The sequence below is a fragment of the Pagrus major genome, chromosome 22, assembly GCF_040436345.1.
Source record: "Pagrus major chromosome 22, Pma_NU_1.0".
NCBI classification, from domain to species: Eukaryota; Metazoa; Chordata; class Actinopteri; order Spariformes; family Sparidae; genus Pagrus; species Pagrus major.
The window spans coordinates 28,826,369-28,845,603 of NC_133236.1; the positions used below are offsets into that span (position 1 = coordinate 28,826,369).

General features: G+C 41.3%; 2 protein-coding genes across 3 annotated transcripts in view; one reads left to right on the top strand and one right to left on the bottom strand.

The window, feature by feature from the left end:
- The window catches only part of fam49a (family with sequence similarity 49 member A), a 35,038-nt gene extending 23,340 nt beyond the window's left edge, over nt 1-11,698 (top strand). The window contains exons 3-12 of one of the 2 annotated variants that reach the window (XM_073493187.1): nt 3,809-3,888; nt 6,257-6,378; nt 6,477-6,582; nt 7,004-7,140; nt 7,228-7,305; nt 8,048-8,164; nt 8,490-8,569; nt 8,912-9,038; nt 9,165-9,235; nt 9,645-11,698. In XM_073493187.1, the coding sequence (XP_073349288.1) occupies nt 3,819-3,888; nt 6,257-6,378; nt 6,477-6,582; nt 7,004-7,140; nt 7,228-7,305; nt 8,048-8,164; nt 8,490-8,569; nt 8,912-9,038; nt 9,165-9,235; nt 9,645-9,708 (972 nt within the window). In that variant the 5' untranslated portion in view covers nt 3,809-3,818 and the 3' untranslated portion in view covers nt 9,709-11,698. Of the gene's footprint in view, nt 1-3,808; nt 3,889-4,190; nt 4,279-6,256; nt 6,379-6,476; nt 6,583-7,003; nt 7,141-7,227; nt 7,306-8,047; nt 8,165-8,489; nt 8,570-8,911; nt 9,039-9,164; nt 9,236-9,644 lie in introns of those variants that run through there. The other variant, XM_073493188.1, reaches the window with a different exon arrangement.
- Nucleotides 11,699-12,248: 550 nt separating this feature from the next.
- Nucleotides 12,249-17,459, bottom strand: fbxo16 (F-box protein 16). The gene is made up of 8 exons (XM_073493530.1): nt 17,358-17,459; nt 16,235-16,270; nt 15,878-16,084; nt 15,595-15,759; nt 15,239-15,489; nt 13,751-13,847; nt 13,045-13,339; nt 12,249-12,301 (listed from the first exon to the last, which is right to left on the bottom strand). The coding sequence occupies exons 1-8, from the start codon at nt 17,451-17,453 to the stop codon at nt 12,249-12,251; spliced, it is 1,200 nt and encodes a 399-aa protein (XP_073349631.1). The 5' UTR covers nt 17,454-17,459.
- Nucleotides 17,460-19,235: the final 1,776 nt, after the last annotated feature.

Sequence of the window (19,235 nt, forward strand, 5' to 3'; positions counted from 1 at the left end):
TGAGCAGGATGTAAAAGATGGACATAGCATCACATCTTAGCCTTGAGTAAGTGTTTCTGTCAAGTATTTTCTGCGTTTATCTACCTTTCTGAGAGATGAGACCTGGTTAGACCTCATCTGTCACACTGTACAAATCCAGTCTTTACCAAGGCTTGACCTGTTTTGGTTACAACAGATCACAAGAGACATTTTGACTGCATTTCACTTAGGTGTTGCAGGTCCAGTTTTCTGGTCGGGTTGGGCGATGTCTGCGATGCAAAATCGGCATATGACGATGACTACAGTGAAACATTGTGATGGAGCGTTGTCGTAAGGCAGCAGATGCGTATTAGCTCACCACTGTAGCCGCCGCTGTTTCGCACCGTTGCTCTGACATGAATCTCCAACTGTCTCACCCTGCAGAGGAAACTATCTCCCGTTGACACCGACATACATCCCTGTGCCAGGTTTAAAAGCGTTTAAAAGTCGTCATCTCCGCACCACATGTCCGTAACTCAGCTTTGTTCATCCTCATATGCATAAAACAACACTGATTGAATAGCCAAGGAAGCTAAGCTAAGAAAACTGTATTAAAAACGTCACGACTGAGAGAAACAGCGGCCTGCGGGAAAAGAAACACTACTGCCACAAATTTAACTGAGTGTTTTGGGTCCGCCTAACTGAGCTGGTTTAATGATAAAATAATAAACGGGACATGGAGACGTAATGTTAGTGCACTGAGCAGCAACATACTTTTCATTTCCTCTCCCCGCATATCACAAAAAACAACAACTCTTGCCCTACGGCAACTCGGAGGGGACACGCCGCTCAATTGTGCTCTCTGGTGGGGAGCCTTTTGAATCACGACGTTAAGATGGTAAGGGATGAGTAGCCCTTGTTAATGTTATTAGTTACACCTGTACTCTTCCTGCTGTGTCAAGTAAAAACGTCTGCAGTGAGAAACTCCTTACTCCAGGTAGAAACTATTGTTACAACCGTAAATGTCCCTTTGAATCAAGTAAATACACAGGAGATGATGAGGAGAACAGAATGTAGATCTTAATAAGGAAAGAGATATAACTGTGCATGTCCATTTTATTTCATCTTGTATGGAGCTGTTTGTTTCATTTCCACCTCGGCTTCTTGAGAGACAAGAACTTGTGGAAAAAGCTGCTGCAGCTGGTTTGTTTGCCTCGAGGGGGGGAAATAAAACACACACTTAGCTTCTGGTTACAATGACTGTCACAGGATATTACAGGAGGCATGGATTTGCATACACATTGTCAGTTTTGCTTGTGTAAAAGTCTCCGTTTAATAAAAAATGAGCTTGTTTAAGCATGTTTTTTATGCAGCTTGTCTGGCACAGAAGTGATGGGCAGTGGCAACAATTAGAGTGCCTCATTTTTCTCCTTGTTAAATCTGTTTATCATCCATAGTGTTGGGTTGATACATGTCAGGAGATTTGCCTTGTTGTCTTTAATTTATTGAAGGTTTGTCAGCGGAAAAGTTGGCAGCTAATTTAAGGAATTGTCTCGTCTTCACTTGATCTGGAGACGGATGTTACACGTGTCTTGTTCAGATCTAAACGAGGGTTGCTCTGAATCGTTGCTTTCTTTGTGAACAGTAGCCATGAGCATACCAGAATGCAATGCAGCTACATTTTGAGTGACATCACCGCAATCATAGACACTCCCCAGTGTTCACAAACTAGTTGGCTCGCAAACTATGTTAATATGTGCACGCCCAGACGCACACACACACACACACACACTCACACACACACCAACAAACCTCAGCCATAAATATTGTTCTCTGGAAGTTGTTAAAAGCAGTTCTGGTGTCACGTAGGAAATGACAAATTAATGATATCCAACAGTGTTACAGTAAGGAGAGATTTTCCTTAAGGCATTTCTTTAAAGAGGTCATATTCTGCTTTTTGGGTTTCTGCCTTTGCTTTGTTGTGTTATGACGCATTTTTGTGAATGTAAATGTCTGCAAAGTGGAAAAAGTCCTCACCAAAGATAGTTACTCTCTCCCACAGAAAACACTGCTCCTGAAACCCCTATATATATATATATATATATATATATATATTTATTATAAAATAATTACAGTCCAGTCAGTCAGCAGACAAACAGTTGCTACTGCTGTAGCTGCATTATTTTAGATCACACTACCTTGCTAGACATGACCCGCCCTACTCTGCCTCTGATTGGCTACATCCTGCCCGTTAAGCAATGCGCATGTGCAACGCTCAACAAAGATCGAACAGAGGCGAGAACCTATTGTAAACCTATTCTACGAGGACCCCCAAATAAAAGCATGAACCTGAAAATTAGCATTATATGACCTCTTTAAAGCTTGGAGATGATGGTGGGGGGTTTTTTCTCTGACACGCTTTCTGTAACAAATGAAAATCACTTAAATACCCTGACTGAATAGCATGTTAAACCAAGGATTGCATTAGATTACACTGGAAAGCTTTTGTCACATGGTCTTTTGTCTCTCAGAGAAAGTAACTGTCCCTTTTTTAGATGTTGCTGACATGTGCTTGGATAGTTCCTCTGATCGAACTGGCTGCCAGTTTTAGTGGATTAAGGATGCCTGAGGGTAGAATAACCTGAGCTGGCTGCAGATAAATCCAGGTGAATCTGTTGAGGAAGTTATCATAGCCGCAGGTCAGGGTTCCTCTAGAAAACTAGACTTCTGCAGCACATGTACCAACATGACACCATTACAGTGCAGCTTTAATCTTTGTTAGTGAAAACTAAATGTGAACCAGCACTGCCCCCCTCTGGTGCAACCCAGTATTTGAACAACAGACGCAATCATGGCTGCATGGACTTGATAATCACATACATTATAAGGGTTACAATAAAAAAAAAAAACAATGCAGACTGTTTATATCCGAATTGTCACTGGTGTATGAATTTATGAAGGGTAGATGAGGAGTGAATGCCATGGTTGAGAATAGTTATCAATTTGCTGGAGGCTGTGCGGATAAATGCAGTATGATTATCATGTGCACACTGCAGCACAGGCTCTCTTTTGTTGTCTCTTCACACTATGACTTCTAAAAATCTAAAGAAGTTGTATCTGTGTGAGAAAAACTGCGTCCTTCTAGTTTCTTCACACAGTAAGAATCTGCAACTTCATGTCCTTAATAGACTGACTCTGATTGATTTAAAGTCGAGTATCAGTTGTACAGATCATAGCTGCAGTTTCTTTATTTCAAACTTTCAGATAACAACATGAATGTAACCTCGGATTAAGTCTTTTGAACCCAGCAAGGTTATGCTATTCCCATTTGCATCCCCATGATACACTATAACATCCCCCCTTTTTTACCGTAATCATGGCCTCATGTCATGCTACAGTACATTTTAAGCCCCGCTGTGATTACAGAGTGTGTGACCACCCTCCATGGCTGAGGAGGTAGACTTTTCCCTGGAAATTGCTACCTACCCACTGCCTCTCGCCTCCAATAAAACCTTTATAGCGTGTAACTGCCATTTAAGACTACATCCCCGTGTTTGGCCACGTTTAGAAAAGGCCTCAATCCAAAAGAGCAGAGAGATTGGGTCGGAGCCTCGGGAGGAAACGTAGCTCAGCCTCTTTCCTGACCAGCAAAAACACGTAAAACATGCAAACATGTGCACAGTGTGAACTCTACTAGTATAATGCACATTTTAACTTGCCTTGTGTTGTTCATAAATAAACGCAAATCTTCCACGATTAGGTATAAAAGGTGATGTCATGATTGAATGCAAACATGTGTGCTCATGTATTTTTTTATGTCTGTTTTTCACTGCTGTATTTTGACCATCAGGTTTGCTGGAATGGGTAACCTGCTAAAAGTCCTAACAAGGGAAATAGAGAACTATCCACACTTTTTCCTGGACTTTGAAAGTAAGTCTGGCAGCGGAGTGGAACAAAGATGGATGGAGAGAGAGATGTTGGGAGGGGGGAGGGAGGGTAACCTGCTCAGCTGTGTTTCCTTTCTGTCAGCAGGTCTGTGCTCCTGATGACGATCCCCTGAAGGAGTCTGCTTATGCTCCTCTCCTCTTCGCCTGCACTCTTTTTTCCCCCCTCTCCTTTGTCTTTCACTCGGTCACGACCTTCTGCTCTCTCAGCTCTGATCTGCCTGATAACTTATTGATGACTTTTAACATCACCAATACTTTTCTTCCTTTCTCTTTCTCTTCTCTCTCTCTTGCAGAAACCAAATGGGGAACCTGTTAAAAGTGCTCACTTGCACAGAGCTTGAACAGGGGCCAAACTTTTTCCTTGACTTTGAAAGTGAGCTCAGCTTGTGCCTATCTGTCCCTCTGCCTCTCCCCTCCTCTACATCCCTGAGTCATTTTTCCTCGAGCGTCTCTTTAGCTGCTCTGACTGGTCAGGGGTCAGACTATTCAACTATTGTATCGTCAACCTTCCCCCTTTTTGAATTTAGCAGAATTGATGATTGATTTCAGTAAACTTTTAAAATCCATTCACTTCACGCCAAGCTGAAGAAAAATAGAGCTGACCTTTGACCTCTACTAACTTGTCTGCATGTCTGCCTGCTTATAATATGACACATGTGATACATATATGTACCTGGCATAATGTAATTACTAACACATTATCAGGTGCATTATGTTACAGTTCCTTCTTGTTTCTCTTCCTGCATAATCCTGTGATTTATAGCGATCATTTTCATTGTTTGTGACTGCTGTTAAAATAGAAAACCTTCATCACCGCAATAAGATATTAAATCATCTATTTATTGCTCTGCTTCCTAATGTTCACATTAAACAGACAAGTTGGCTCATTGTTAACCCAGCTAATAAATCTGCTTTGTCCTTTTTCTACAACAAAAACCTAACACGCCTCCACAGTGGCATTTCAGCCAGTCTCACAATACAGCCAACCTCAGGCTTTGTTTATTCAGCAAAGAGGAAATGATGGCAGTGGGAGAGTTTTGAAATTCAAAACAGACCCGAGGCACAGAGTTTTTAATGTCACTGATGCTCTATATTTAGAGCTGTTAGAGCTGATAGCCGAAGCCTGAGAATCTTTAGCTTCCTGCAGAAACATCAGGATTATTTGTTGTATGTACAGTATATAAAATATGTCCTGAATGTGAGATATATGGGATCTGCAGAGCAATAAAAATATAGACGTCCTTATCAAGACCATGCAGGAAATACGAAACAAAGGGTCCACTTCTCTGTAGGTCGCAGGCATGGCTGAGTGCAGAAGAGTCCTGTTTATTTTAATCAGAGACTTCCCAAAAAATGTATACAATCAGTTTAATCTCATGAATATTGTCACTTTATACAAACTTCATTGCACATGTCTCTGTAAACAGGACCTGCTGTAGCTTCATGTCCATCCAAGAGCTCGCTCCAGCAGGCTTTGGACAGACTGCCCTGCAGAAACATGTAGCATATTTTACATATCGTTTTTCAGCTCATACTGTATATTCATCATACAAACCATAGTAGTTCCTTTACAGTCCGTCTCCAAATATTGCTATAGATTTGTTTTAAATCTGTGTTACGAGAGAAACGAGACGTCTTTGAGCTGAAGGCACGATGCAGTAAATGCAGCCAGCTCCAGTGTATTCAGTTACAGACGTCAAGATACATTATGGATACTTGATTATGTGTCTGGAGCCTTTCGGTCTACAGCAGAGTGCTTTCGTTGTTTTACAGACAGCTCCAGCCTCCTCAGTACTTACCAACGTTTGGTTTGCAGTTCAAATTAAAGGCATCACTCTGGACGCACGTGGCAGCTGATTTTGGTGTCTGACTGTTGATGGACTCATGTGGATGTGCTGTATGTGCTGGAAGCTAAAACATATCCACTGAAGTGAAATGATGCTCGTAGCTTTGACCCCAACACAGTTCAGTGTGCTGAATGTTTTTGTACTCGTCCTCTCAAAAAAGAGAAAGTTTGAGTTATTTTTTTAGTGACAAAAACACTCAGCACACCCGCCCCAGTCATTAAAAACACAGTCATTAGTTATTTAATTAAAGCCTTTTCACATCAAGTCACAGAGTAACATTAAGACAAGAAAATTAGACTATATGTGGAGTTAAATCTGCTAAACTAACGAACCCCTCGCAAATTGAATCTTGATGTGAAAAGACAAGAATAATCAGTCCTGAAATGTGTGTACTGACATTGACTGCTGCAGTAGCTTAGCTAACTATTGTCCTGTTGTGTGTGTGTGTGTGTGTGTGATTTTGTATGCGTCTGTGTGTGCGTGTGTTCTGTGTTTGTGTGTCAGATGCACAGCCGACAGAAGGAGAGCGTGAGGTGTGGAACCAGGTGAACTCGGTCCTCCAGGATTCTGAGAGCATCCTGACGGGTCTGCAGGCGTACAAAGGAGCCGGCCAGGAGATCAGAGATGTGAGGAACCACATCGGTGCTGGATGTCGACGATCACCACGGCTCTTAATTGTGGATAATTGTCTCACGTTTTCTTCTGTTTGCTTCGTTCTTTCCAGGCAATTCAAAACCCGAACGACTTCATGCAGCAGGAGCGAGCCTGGAACTCCGTGTGCCCGCTGGTCATCAAACTCAAGAAGTTCTACAGTTTCTCTCTCAGACTAGGTGTGTTCACAGTGTAGAAGTAAAGGTCTGGTCTTAGCTCATCATCAGTGGCAGAAGTATTTCATTTCAAGAACTGTATCTTTTCCATCACTCGGGTTGTTTTCTTTCTTTTTTTGTGTGTGTCATTTTGTAACATTTAAAGTAGCTTCTATGCCAAAGCCAAGTGAATAATATAGTTAAGTTTTAGAGGAACAAAACCTTCAGCTTGCCTACGTCCAGCTCTAGAGGATATTTTCAATATGAAGTTGTTGCTTTACAAGTAATTTTATGCTATAAGGAAGTTAAAATTAGTAGAAAATTAAGTGTTCGTGTTTTTTCTTCTCCTCGGTCAAAATACGCACGCTCAAATAAATTCTGAAGAGGAACTGAAAAAGGTTCCTACACAGCAGCTCACTTCTTTTCTGTGTGTGTGTTTCTGCAGAGGAGGCCCTGCAGAGTCTACTGGAGTGCCTGACATGTCCGCCCTTCACGCCCACTCAGCACCTGGAGAGGGAGCAGGCACTGGCCAAACAGTTTGCTGAGATCCTCCACTTCACTCTGCGCTTTGACGAGCTGAAGGTCTGCCGAGCTGTCTCAGTAACACTATCACAGACACACACACTCTGCCCTCATCACCCTTTTGATTGTTGTCTTGTTTTCCTTCAGATGAGAATTCCTGCCATCCAGAACGACTTCAGCTACTACAGAAGAACCATCAGTCGAAACCGGATAAACAACATGAACGTGAGTTCAGGGTTCCCACGTGTCCTGGAAAACCTGGAAAACAGTTGACCAGTTTTCCGGTGGAAAATGAGAGAAAAAGCAAAATGTCCTGGAAAATCTTGTGTTGTCCTGAAACATTATTTAAACTCCCCAAAACTACACAATACAGTACAGTGTTAGTAGTATACTGTATATTATTTATAAAAACGTAGATTATTCTTAAAAGGAAACCAGTGAGTTGTTCGTTTTAAGAGACTTGTCTTATTTTTTCTTTTGTATATTCACTATTGACCTTGATGAAAGCAAAACTTCCAGCAGCCCTTTGTTACTGGTGTTCATGCTGTTCAGTTATTGATGTCCAGGCAGCCGTGGATAATAAACTGTAATTCACAAGAGAAAAAGACATTGGGGTTATAAATTGATTAATTAAGGAACATATTAGCTCCCTGTCTGTCGTACCAGCTAGATCGTCACTGAAGATGTCCTGGAAAAGTCCTGGAAAAAGATCTGTAGAAAAGAGAGGGAACCTTGAAGTTGTCTGCATGTTGTTGTGTTGGTTAGATTAATCTACAGAGTCCAGAAATAAGCCCGACTGATCACATTTGGAGTACTGACGTATTAAAAATGGAGTAATAGTTCAAAGAACTACTTGTAAGTGTTGTGCAGCAGTGTCTGGATGACGCTTCGAGCGAGATGTGGTTGAAAAGCTCTCCCACGCTGACATTGTTTATCTGCTTATCTCTGATTGTTTCTGCACCAACAGTTGGACATTGAGAGTGAAGTCAACAATGAGATGGCCAACCGGATGTCTCTGTTCTACGCTGAAGCCACACCCATGCTGAAAACACTCAGCAACGCAACCACAAACTTCGTGACAGAGGTGAGAATGTTTCCACTGCATCGCTGGCAACATGACAGAGTACCCACACAGCAACTGTTTTTACAGTGTCGCTAATTCCTAATATATTTCTAATTTCAATGAAACGTAAAGTCCATCCACTGTCACGCTGTGGCTCGAACCTCTCAGCTGGCTGTGCGCTACATATTTAGACGAGGAAGCTAAAATGAGTCGCACTTAATTGCTTAGTTAGCCCCATTTTTCTTATTTCCTTTGTTGCGTCAGAAAACATATCATCAATGAATTATTACATAATCAATATTCATATTGATCAATAAACTGTTGTTTTATGTGTCTGTCTCTGTAGAACAAGACTCTTCCACTGGAGAACACGACAGACTGTCTCAGCACCATGGCCAGCGTCTGTAAAGTCATGCTGGAGACACCGTGAGTACTGATACACACAGACACACTTTGTCATGGACACAATAAAGGAAAGGTAAAACCCAAAAAGGAGAATACGACCTCTTTAAGTGAGACAGTAAATGAAACTTGCTCATGACAAGTTGAGGCCATGAATTTCAAGACAACACTTTGAGTCTGTGAAGCCCTTGAAATGGAGGCGTTTAGTGTAGAAACCCAGAAGTGTAAACGCTACAGAAGACATTCACACTCTCACGTGATTTCATCCAACAAATAATGTTTCTTCTAAACGAGACTTCAGTCTTTCTCATTTCAAGGTTCCTTCCTTTTCTTATCCCGTTACTCTCCCTCTGTCTGTGTTTTTAGGGAATATTCGAGTCGTTTCAGCAGCGAGGACACGCTCTTGTTTTGCATGAGGGTCATGGTCGGAGTCATCATTCTTTATGACCACGTCCACCCCAACGGCGCCTTCAACAAGTCCTCAAAGATAGACGTGAGACACACACACACACACACACACACACACTCTGACACTGCTGCACACATATCGAAACAGCGTCACTGTAGATTTGTTTTGTGATGCCGCGCTCTCATTCGCAGTCTGTTCATTTCTCCTCAGATGAAAGGCTGCATAAAAGTCCTGAAGGACCAGCCGGCAGACAACGTAGAAGGCCTCCTGAACGCCCTCAAGTAGGTTACATTCAATCGACTTCGGATCGTGTGAGGAGTGTTTCTGTGTTGGGTTGCCAGTGTTAGACTTTCATCAATCGCTTCCACTAAAAACACATTTTATTCCTCCATTCTGCCCAGCCTGTTGTGTTTTTCAGTAAATGTTGTATTTTACGATATAATCCAGTTCATTAAAAGGAAAGCCTGTATTCTCCCTCTTTGTTTTCACACTGATGAGATATTTCTCAAGAAAACACTTTTATTTTACTTTGTTCTTTGTCAAAATGTAGAGAAATGAATGATTTGGGCCATTGTTTGTAACTGAATGAGTGGAGCCTCTTTGTTAGCGGTGAGAAGAGATGCGTGCTGTGATTCTTCAGACTGCCTTGTTGTTCACAGTCTCGCTCACATTCACTCTGTTTCTCCTCAGATTTACCACAAAACACCTGAACGACGAGTCCACTCCGAAGAACATCCGGACGATGCTCCAGTAATTCTTTTTTTTATATAAATAGATATGAAGAGGATCACTGCTCTGACCTCAAATAAGATGTATATGTTTACATTATTTAAAAAGACTCGATGTTAATACTTGTGTGTATTTGCATAGTCATTCCCTCCAAGCTATTGAAACCTGCAGAACATCTACCTTCTTCTTCTTCTTCTACTTTGCAAAAAATCTGAAAGCATCACATGAATTGCCTCTACTGTTAACAGCTGTCGAAGCACAAATGATGGAAACCTATCAGCCTTATATAACGGAGCTTTGCGAGCAGCACTTGGACATAAAATGAACAAGGCAGCATAAAAATGTCCTTTAATCAATCTCTTTCAATCTTTTATTTGACAATGGAATTAGTCGAGTGTACAGCTTTTTAGTCAAGTCCAACTTGTTTTTTTGAAACAATAAATCTTTTTTTGAACATTTTAAATTCACAGGTTTTTCGTTTATATCGCAGTGAAAGTTCAGCGTGTATTAAAACAAGTGAAGTTGTTTCTGTGTTTTCACTTTAATGACAGAATATGAAATCAATCGATGTTAAAGGTGGACTTTTTTTTTGTGTTGCAGTGAAGGGCTAAATATTATGAGCACATGAGGGATTGATTGGTTTGATGTATGTATTGCTAAAACCATTAGGATGTTTTCTGTATTTGTCTTTATTGTTTTCAGACTCCGACCTTGTGCAACTGTTAAAATAAATCCACTGTGAACATCAAACTTACTTTGCACATCCAGTAAGATCCAGTTTGTTCTTAAGCTTTGAAAAAGGCCACGATGATGAAAGACTAAAATTAAATCAACACACCAAATGTTGGATTGTTTGTCGCGTGTTTCTCCCTGTTTTAAGTGACTTTATCGTGGCTTCGGCATTAAACGGAAAATGTATTTCTCTAGAAGAAAAGGCCAAAAAATCTTACATTTTGAATAAATGATAAACAAGTTTTTATAACAGTTTTAGTTTATTAATCCTTCTACACATCGAACTACACACCGGATCATTTCATAGCCTCAGACCTGACGGAAATGACTAACGACTGTTTGCTTTCACCTCTTGTGATAATAATCATCGTCACTGATCATAACCAGTATGGATATCTGTCGTGTATAACCGATATCCTCCCTCATTCTTCTAACACCAACACACAGATGATCCTTCAGCAGCTCCTAACGTACTCAAACTAACTTTCTCACGAGGTCAGACAATCTCGTCATCCTGTGACGGTTGTGACGCAGCTTTAAGTTGAATTGTGGCTCTTTTTTTTTTTTTTTTTTACTGTGTTTACTCTGTAAAGGGCCGTGAGTAAGAGAGTGCGTACTAAAAGGAAACGACTACTAAATACTTGGATCAGCTGTAAAGACTTTCCTAAATTTGACATCTAACGTTATAATAATAAACTGTCATCACTCATCGTGGAGCACGACATGGTCTTAAAGCCTTAACCTGTGAAGACAGTATTTTTATGTTTCAGCACAGAAATACTTTTATTTCATCCACAAGCCATACACATAATGAACCATACTCATTAACACATTAAATTAACAAGTCAGGTATCTACCGTTCATTATTCATTAAGTCTGTTTATGTTTTTGATCCTCTTGTATTTAGTAATATATACGTGTGTGTGAGCCGTACATTGAATGCAATGTTTTATATGCAATGAGTGAAAACTGTGCATGGACGAGACTCGGAGCGAGGTGTACGTATGATACGGATATTTCATATCTGACTGAAGTGTCACATGATTGATGTACACGACGCTCTTCCCTCTTTGCCCGAGATATGCTACTGTGTGTTCAATCAGAGATGTGTTGAATACTGAGACAGAATCAGTTTGTTTCTTTTTTTGTCTTAAACTGACAGTTATTGTTTGATATGTTCAGAGTTCAGACTCACTGTTTATATAAATTGCTTTGGCTTTGTATTGCATATTGAATGGGGATGTGTGAATTGGATAATAAAGGTGGTACATTTCTTATACAGACGTTTGTTTCCTTTGTCTTTTTGTACGTTTGTACGAGCTTGAAATCAAAAACACCTGAGCTCAGAGTTTATTTATTCTAAAACTTAACAGGACCCTGTAAAGTTTTCTTCTGTGTTTAACACATCTTAAAACTAGTAAACTCAAGTACTGTACCAGAGGACTGGTATGACGTACTAGTACTTAAGTATTTTCATTTTGCTGCTACTTCATACTTTTTACTCCACTACGTTTATCTGATAACTTACGTTAAAAGTTCCTTCACAGACTTCTTTCTGCATCCAAGCCAAAGTATCGCATGTTAGAATTAAACTTAAAAAAATGTGATTTATTTAATCAGCAATCAGATTTAAAAACATTGATTGTGATACTTAGAAAAATGCATAAGTGTGAAGCCCTCTGAAGTTATGAATGATTGAGACCTTTAGTCATTTCCGCAGTGACTTCCACTCAGTGTCAGAAGCATTATATGTAGGTGCTGGGGCTTGAATCTTGTCCCGGAGCTGTGGTTCTGACGACTTCCTGATGTGGACAATGTTCTTCACTCCACGTCTCATGTGTGTGACGACGGCACAGTCCAGAGCTGAACTTCAAACAGTGGTGTACCTGTTAGTGATAGAAATGATCACTGTGTTTTTTGCACGTTATTGGTCAACGTATTCCAACAGTGCTGATAGTTCAGAACATCTTAACATTATTTAAAGGGTCAGCTCACCCAAATTACATAAATTCTCAAATCTCTCCGTGTCAACAGTTTTATTAAAGTGACTGTGAGGAACCTTTAAGTGTTTATGAAACAGTCTCTTGATTCCTCTGATGATTATAAATGACCTGTAACAGCAAACGAGACCATCAGCGAACAGATATACAGTCCGGTCCGATCACATATATCACATATAAAATCACATATAAATACATTACATCATCGAGATCCATCCTGCGGTCTCTCTGTCACTCGCTTACAAAATAAATGCACTACTAATGTACTAATTTACACAACTTTTCCACATTTGCAGTCGTACTCAACAAGACCTTTAACGTGTCAGTCTGGTGGAGATACCACTTTAAGTGTAGGATCTAAATAACTCCAACTTTTTTTTATATATTTGTCAAATAGATGTCCTGGTCATTCAATGCATTGCTTAAAAAAAAAAAAACATTTTCAGAGTAAATCATTTCACTTGTAACAAAAGATAAAACATCTCTAACAGGGTCACAAACGGCACAAAGAGTGCAACTTTCTTGCAGAATCAGTCATTTCAAACTGACGATTTGTCCTGAATACACGTCTTGCTGTGTGGTTACATCATGTTCAGCTCAGAGGAACGGAGTTAACTGGGATTACTCACTGGGAGCGCTCCGGTGTGAACGCTGGGACGCCCTGAGCGCCTCCACGCTCAGCCGAGGCACCGCCGACCTCGCCGGTCCCGGACGAATCCCGGCATTACACCGGGCCAGGTGAGGCCCGCTGCTGGCTGTCTCCTTGGTGACGAGGTGGTCATGACTGCGAGTCGCCCAGGAGGGTCGACACTGGGTATCATGATGATGAGGAGGAGGAGGAGGAGGAGGAGGAGGAGGAGGAGGAGGAGGAGGAGAAGGAGGAGGAGGAGGATGTTGGGGTCTAGAGTTGGAGCTGAGGAACATCTGAGGAACAGAAAGACAAAAATTCCTTGAGAACTGTTTAAAAAACTGAAAATATAGTAAATTCAACATTATTCCAAGTGTTCCTGTATCCAGGCAGGAAAATAAATCTTGATTTCACCAAACCTGGAATATTGAATGCCACAGTGTCCTCTGTCTCACCCTCTCCTCCCCCCTCCCTCCCTAAAACCCTCATCATCAGCATAATTTGGCCTCCCCCCCTGTCACCTCCCCTCTCTGAGCAGCTCATCATTAACATGTATCTCTGTGTAAACGCTGCTCCATAATGCATGATGCCTGCTGGTTGCACAGTCTCCAGAGAGAGCGCACGTTTATCAGCTCCCTTTGATTCAGACAAGGAGGTCACAGTCACAGCGGGGTTATGGCGGCGATGATGAATGGAGCGTGATTTACCAGCGATTTGGCTTTGCGTAGTTTGTAATTCGCCCCAGACAGCGACTTCCTGCTCCCGTCGTCTGGCTTCCACGTGTTACTGCAGCAGGTGGAGGCTCTGGTGTTCATCTGCCTGCAGAGAGTCAGCGAGCAGGTGATTCATCAGGGCACACACTCAAATATCAAGTTTATTTTATATGTATATCTTTAGGGTAAGTGGGTTAGGGTTAGTTTTTTAGTTGAGTTATTTCCACATCCACATTTCTTTGGAAAATGAAAGTAACTAATGTGTAATTAAAAACTACAATAAAGGAAGTAATAATATGATAAAGGTATAAAATAAAAGCTGCTGAAGAAGAAATTAGAGGAGATGCCAATAAGAAGGAAATGTGAGTGGGTCAAACATCTGGACTACAAACAAAGTGCTCAGCAACGTTTCATCTTTTACCTTCAGAGATGTTATTTTCCTGTTGTCAGGGATTAATTACGTAGAGCCAATAACTAACGAGTCCAATAACTTCTCACTCAGTTGTCTTTTCTTTTTCTATAATCTAATAAAAGGAGTCACAATATCAGAAACACAAGCTGTTTCTCTTGTGTCTCTTGGCTCGTTCTCTATGTGAGAATATACACAGGTACAGAGTCCCTGTCGAAAAATGTTATATTTACCTGATGTTTGCTTAAAATGGGAGCGAAGAAGGAGGAAGAAATGCAGCTGTGATGTGCAGGAACATAAAGGTAAAATCTGCCTGAGCCCGAAGACGAAAGTTTTTCTCTTCCTTCTCCTTAAAAAAAAGAAATGTAGGAAGAACTGGAGACGACGTGAGCCTCCATCAGACTGCAGTGCTGCTGTCACGAGTGTTTTCTTTTCAGACAGCAGTATGTGGCTATAATGACTGTATGTAAGTGTCAGTGGGAACACAGCACCTGCTGGAGGAACAATATTTCTCACTCAAAAGACTCATATTTTAGATGTCGACTACAGACTGAGGTTTGCATCTGAATGTCTAAACTCAGACAGGGGTGGTGTGAAAATTGTCTGATTTCTCTTGTTTTCCACTGCAGAAAAAGACGAGTCTGTCAAACTCCACAAAAAATACTCCTACTTTTAGCTAAAGGAGGATTTATAATATTCAGTTTTATGGGTGCTAATGCAGTGTTCCTCATCCAGTCCTGTTAATAACATGATGTTGTTCAGTAAAGGTAACATGGATTTATTTTTTTCCTTGTTTTTATAAAAAGGTCCCATATTATGTGTTCTGAAAACAAAGAACTGTGTTTTAGTGCCTGTCTCTTTAACACGCCCTGTCAAAAAGCCCAGTCTGCTCTGATTGGTCGGCTCTCACAGGCCTGAGCAGGCACCGCCCGCCAAGTTTCTATTTTCGGTGGGTGTTTTTGTAACCACGGCCGTGCTGGGGTTGCGGCAGAGGGCGTGTTTAAAGGCACAGTTTCTGAATACAGGCCTTATGTCACTGTGGTCTGAGCGTTCTGATTTCCCTGCAGTCTTACCCTTGGTGGACTGGTTCTGTGGGGTCCAGGTTGTCCAAGTAGTTGAAGCGTAGTGTGTCTTTAGGATGTCTGTCAGAGTCTCTCCATGGTGGCGGTGCAGTCTGACACCTCTTCTTGGAGATGTTTCTAAGTGGCAGGGTGCTGGATGCTGGATGTTCCTCCCCGAGGACGTCCAGTTCTGACGGGTCTTCATGTGTACTGCTGATGGCTGATACATGTGGGACTGCAAACTGCTGCTGGGATGAGGAGGTCTGGAGGTGGACAGTGGACTTTTTATGGGCGTTTCATCATTAATTTTAATGTAGCTGCCCCGTTCTGAATCATGTTTCAACTCATTCTGGATGTGACCTCCTGACCTGCAGTGAGGTGAGTCGCAGCTCCTGCACAGTCTGGATGTAGAGTCTCTTCCAGACGCCCTGCTCCAACGGTGTGGGGGAGAAGTGGATGCACCAGCCGAGCCTTAGACACTTCGGCATCCACAGCTGGTCCAGTTCTACTATGCTCCTCCAGTGCCAGCTCACCTGCCCACAGAGGGTTAAAAACAAAAGAAAGAGTGACTTTCACAGACTCCACAGCTGCTCAGTGATATTTGAGTCTTCTGTGTTGACTACATATATGTATCATGCTGAGTGTGTGTACCCGAGCACATCGACAGAGGCTGCGTGGGTCCAGGAAGGAGAAGATGTACAGGCAGAGGGCTCTGGGCAGCATGCAGGTGAAGTCTGCAGCCTGCAGGGGGAGCCGTCTGCTCACACTGAGGCTCAGGAACATCAGCTGCTCTGAGGAACAGCTCAGCACCAGGTCCTGCAGCACCGCCCTCCTCTGACTGTCAGACCACCTGTCAAACTGACAAAGACACCTCAGAGCAGAACCCTTTCAGCTGAACGGACTCCACAGAGCACATGGTGAGGTTTGTAGCGACCACCAGAGATTTATTTGTGGTCGACACAGCTCAGTGCATCAAGTGTTTTCTTTATTCATCTGCTTTAAACTTACCCACTTTGCCAGAAGGCTTCGTCTCTCTGCAAACACCTGAAGAAGAAAAGTAGTAGTGATAAAGGTTAGTTATCACATGAGACTGTAGTCGGAAGTGACGATGAGCATGTGGAATAACAGAACAGTCCTAAAAACAACATCTTTGTTTCTTCTTTCCCGCCCGTTTAATTATCAGATGACCCGTCAGATTGATCTTGACCTCCAGGTTGGGAACCACTGCACCAGACTAGCTGATTTTAAAGGTGCAATATAGGGACGCACGATATGGTCAGAAAAGTGATATTGGAATTGCGACATAATTCATGATTATTATGTGTGATTACATTTTACATCAGTGTCATTGAAAAACTAGTAGAATCATGATAATGTGACATGTGTTATAACATCTGGAGAACAAGCCAAACATCTCTGCAGCACTACATTTCATTAAAACACTGTTTTCTGACATGTTTTACCTTTTATAAAACTATCTACATCTTGAGCAGCTACAACAATAAAATGCTACTTACACATTCCTGCATTAGTATTAACAATCTAGTAATGTCATATTTAGTAATATGTCAGTCACAGGCCCTATTTTACTGCATAACGAGTACTTTTAGCCTACTTTTGACACTTTAAGAACATTTTTTTAAATAAAATTTAGATGAGTAGGATTTTGAATGTAGGAACTTTCCTCGAAATTGAGTAATTTTACATTGTGGTACTACCACTTGTACTTCAAGCTACCACAGAAACTCTAATTTTAAGACAAATTATGACAATGATGAAAGAAAGTACATTTTGTTTTAGTGCCGTGCCACCAGGCTACAGAGCAGCTTCCTTCCTCAGGCTCTGAGACCCCTTAATTCAACCTCAACACTAAAAGAATAGTTTTCATTTAATGACTTATCTGACCAGGATGAGTCAAACTCAGACCTGATGACAGGCATTAAGAATATCTAAAATAACAATATAGAAATAGCCAATCTTCTCGCTGATGGTCTGGTTTGCTGAAGAGCGATCAGCATTAAATTGAGGCTGTAGTACGTGTCAGTAAAGAATCTGAGTATACAGTATCATGACTATCAATATCACATTTGTGGCTGATAGTAGTGACTCAGGATAGGTGAGTAGACGTGACCTTGTTGTTGGACAGCGTGTGGTTCAGAGGAGTCCAGGAGCTCAGGGTGGTCTGCAGCTTGGCAGAGCTCGCAGACGACCTCGGTGCAAGTGGCATCTTTGAGTAACAGCTGCGTGAAGGAGATGCACTAAAACACACAGAACAAAACTTAATTCACAGTTTAGGTGGATGTGCAGCCCGCAGCGTCGTCTCATTACTTCCACAGCAGAGCTACGTTCAGTCTGAATTATTGAGCTACATAACATACCAGCTTTGATCTCACTTAAAATGATGTTTTATAAATAATGCCAACTGATAATGTTGAACAAAGCACCTCTGCTGTTAATTCTGTATCTGATAAAAGGAGAAGCTGAGTCTGCAGTGTTTGTAGAGTTAACATGCCTGCTCAGAGCTGAACAACACGCTCCTCTGGTATTTAACTCACCGTCACGTCTCCTCTGCTGGCACAAGAAAATAAATCCAACTTCTATACACACTGACGCTCTAAACTCCTGCTGGCCTTTGTGTCCGTGCAGCCAACTCTTCTTCTTCTTCTTCTTTTTCTTCTTCTTCTTCTTCTTCTTCTTCTCTTTCCCTTGCACAGTTTACTTGTTTCCATAGTAACAGTGAGTGTACTCTCCTTACATGGACTGGCTGTCACAGCTTGTCACACACAGTAGGGGTTGCTGCAAAGCAAACCACAGTGGAGTGTGTGCAGTGTGGAGTGTGTGCCGGCGTCACTGGCTCTAATGATGACAAATGCAGTGCAGAAGGCCTGACACTGCAACTGCTGTACAGACCATCTGTCTCTCACGCTGATACTGCAGGATAATACGTTTCCAGCTCGGATACATCGGCACACATTTTGAGGATATTTGGAGTAAAATTTTGGTGTCAGAAAATTATATTCTTATGTATCGTTTATCATTTTTAATATAAACTTTGCCAAATTTCCAAGACATTTGAAATGATTGTATTTATTTTCCAAAACATTAAATAAATGTAATTATTATTAGGCCTTTTTATCTTTAGTAGTGGTGGTAGTAGTAAAAATTAGGGGTGTAACGATACATCGATCCGGAATAGCATTGATGCAAAGTGAAAACATCAATTCATCGTGGCGGACTTTGTGACATCAGCAAATATCGTATCGTTGTCCAAAAATCAATATAATATCGTATCGTGATGAAACTTGTGATTTACACCCCTAGTAATAATAATAATAATAATAATAATGATAATTATAATGACAATAATGATAATGATGATGATAATAGTAATTATTTTGTTCATAGCTTTTTAATGGAATCAATGTAATAATCTTCTGTATCATTTAAGTGTAAACCCGCTGCTGTAGGTCTCCTGATGAAACACTTTGGGCCTGTTTTTTTTCTTCAGTTTTCTCTGCGTCCCACCAGTCAGAGAAGTTTTTCATTCAAAAGCTGAAAGCCTGCTCGCTCTGGGATGGGCGGTCGCGCGCAACGAACACAGAAAACCTGCTGTGAAGAAAAAAAGAGGAGAGCTGCGGCAAGTCACACAGACTGAGCGGGACCGGAGACGAGCCGCCGGGCCTTCAAAGTAATTCTGTCACATCTGTTAAAGGAAAAGTTATTTTGTGTTTTTGCTATATTATTACACACATAACGTAAAGCAACAAAGCAAAAGTACGTTTTTTGCAGAAAAAATGCCCTGCAATTAATATTTTATTGTAGTTTTACTAGGGGTGTAAATCACAAGTTTCATCACGATACTATATTTTATCGATTCTTTGGACAACGATACGATATTTGACGATATCACAATGTCTGCCACGATTCAGCACAGCCCCTCTGACTTTTATCTGAAATGTTACGTTTTCCGGTTTTACGTCACGAATGCGCCGGAACCGGAAGAGAAAAC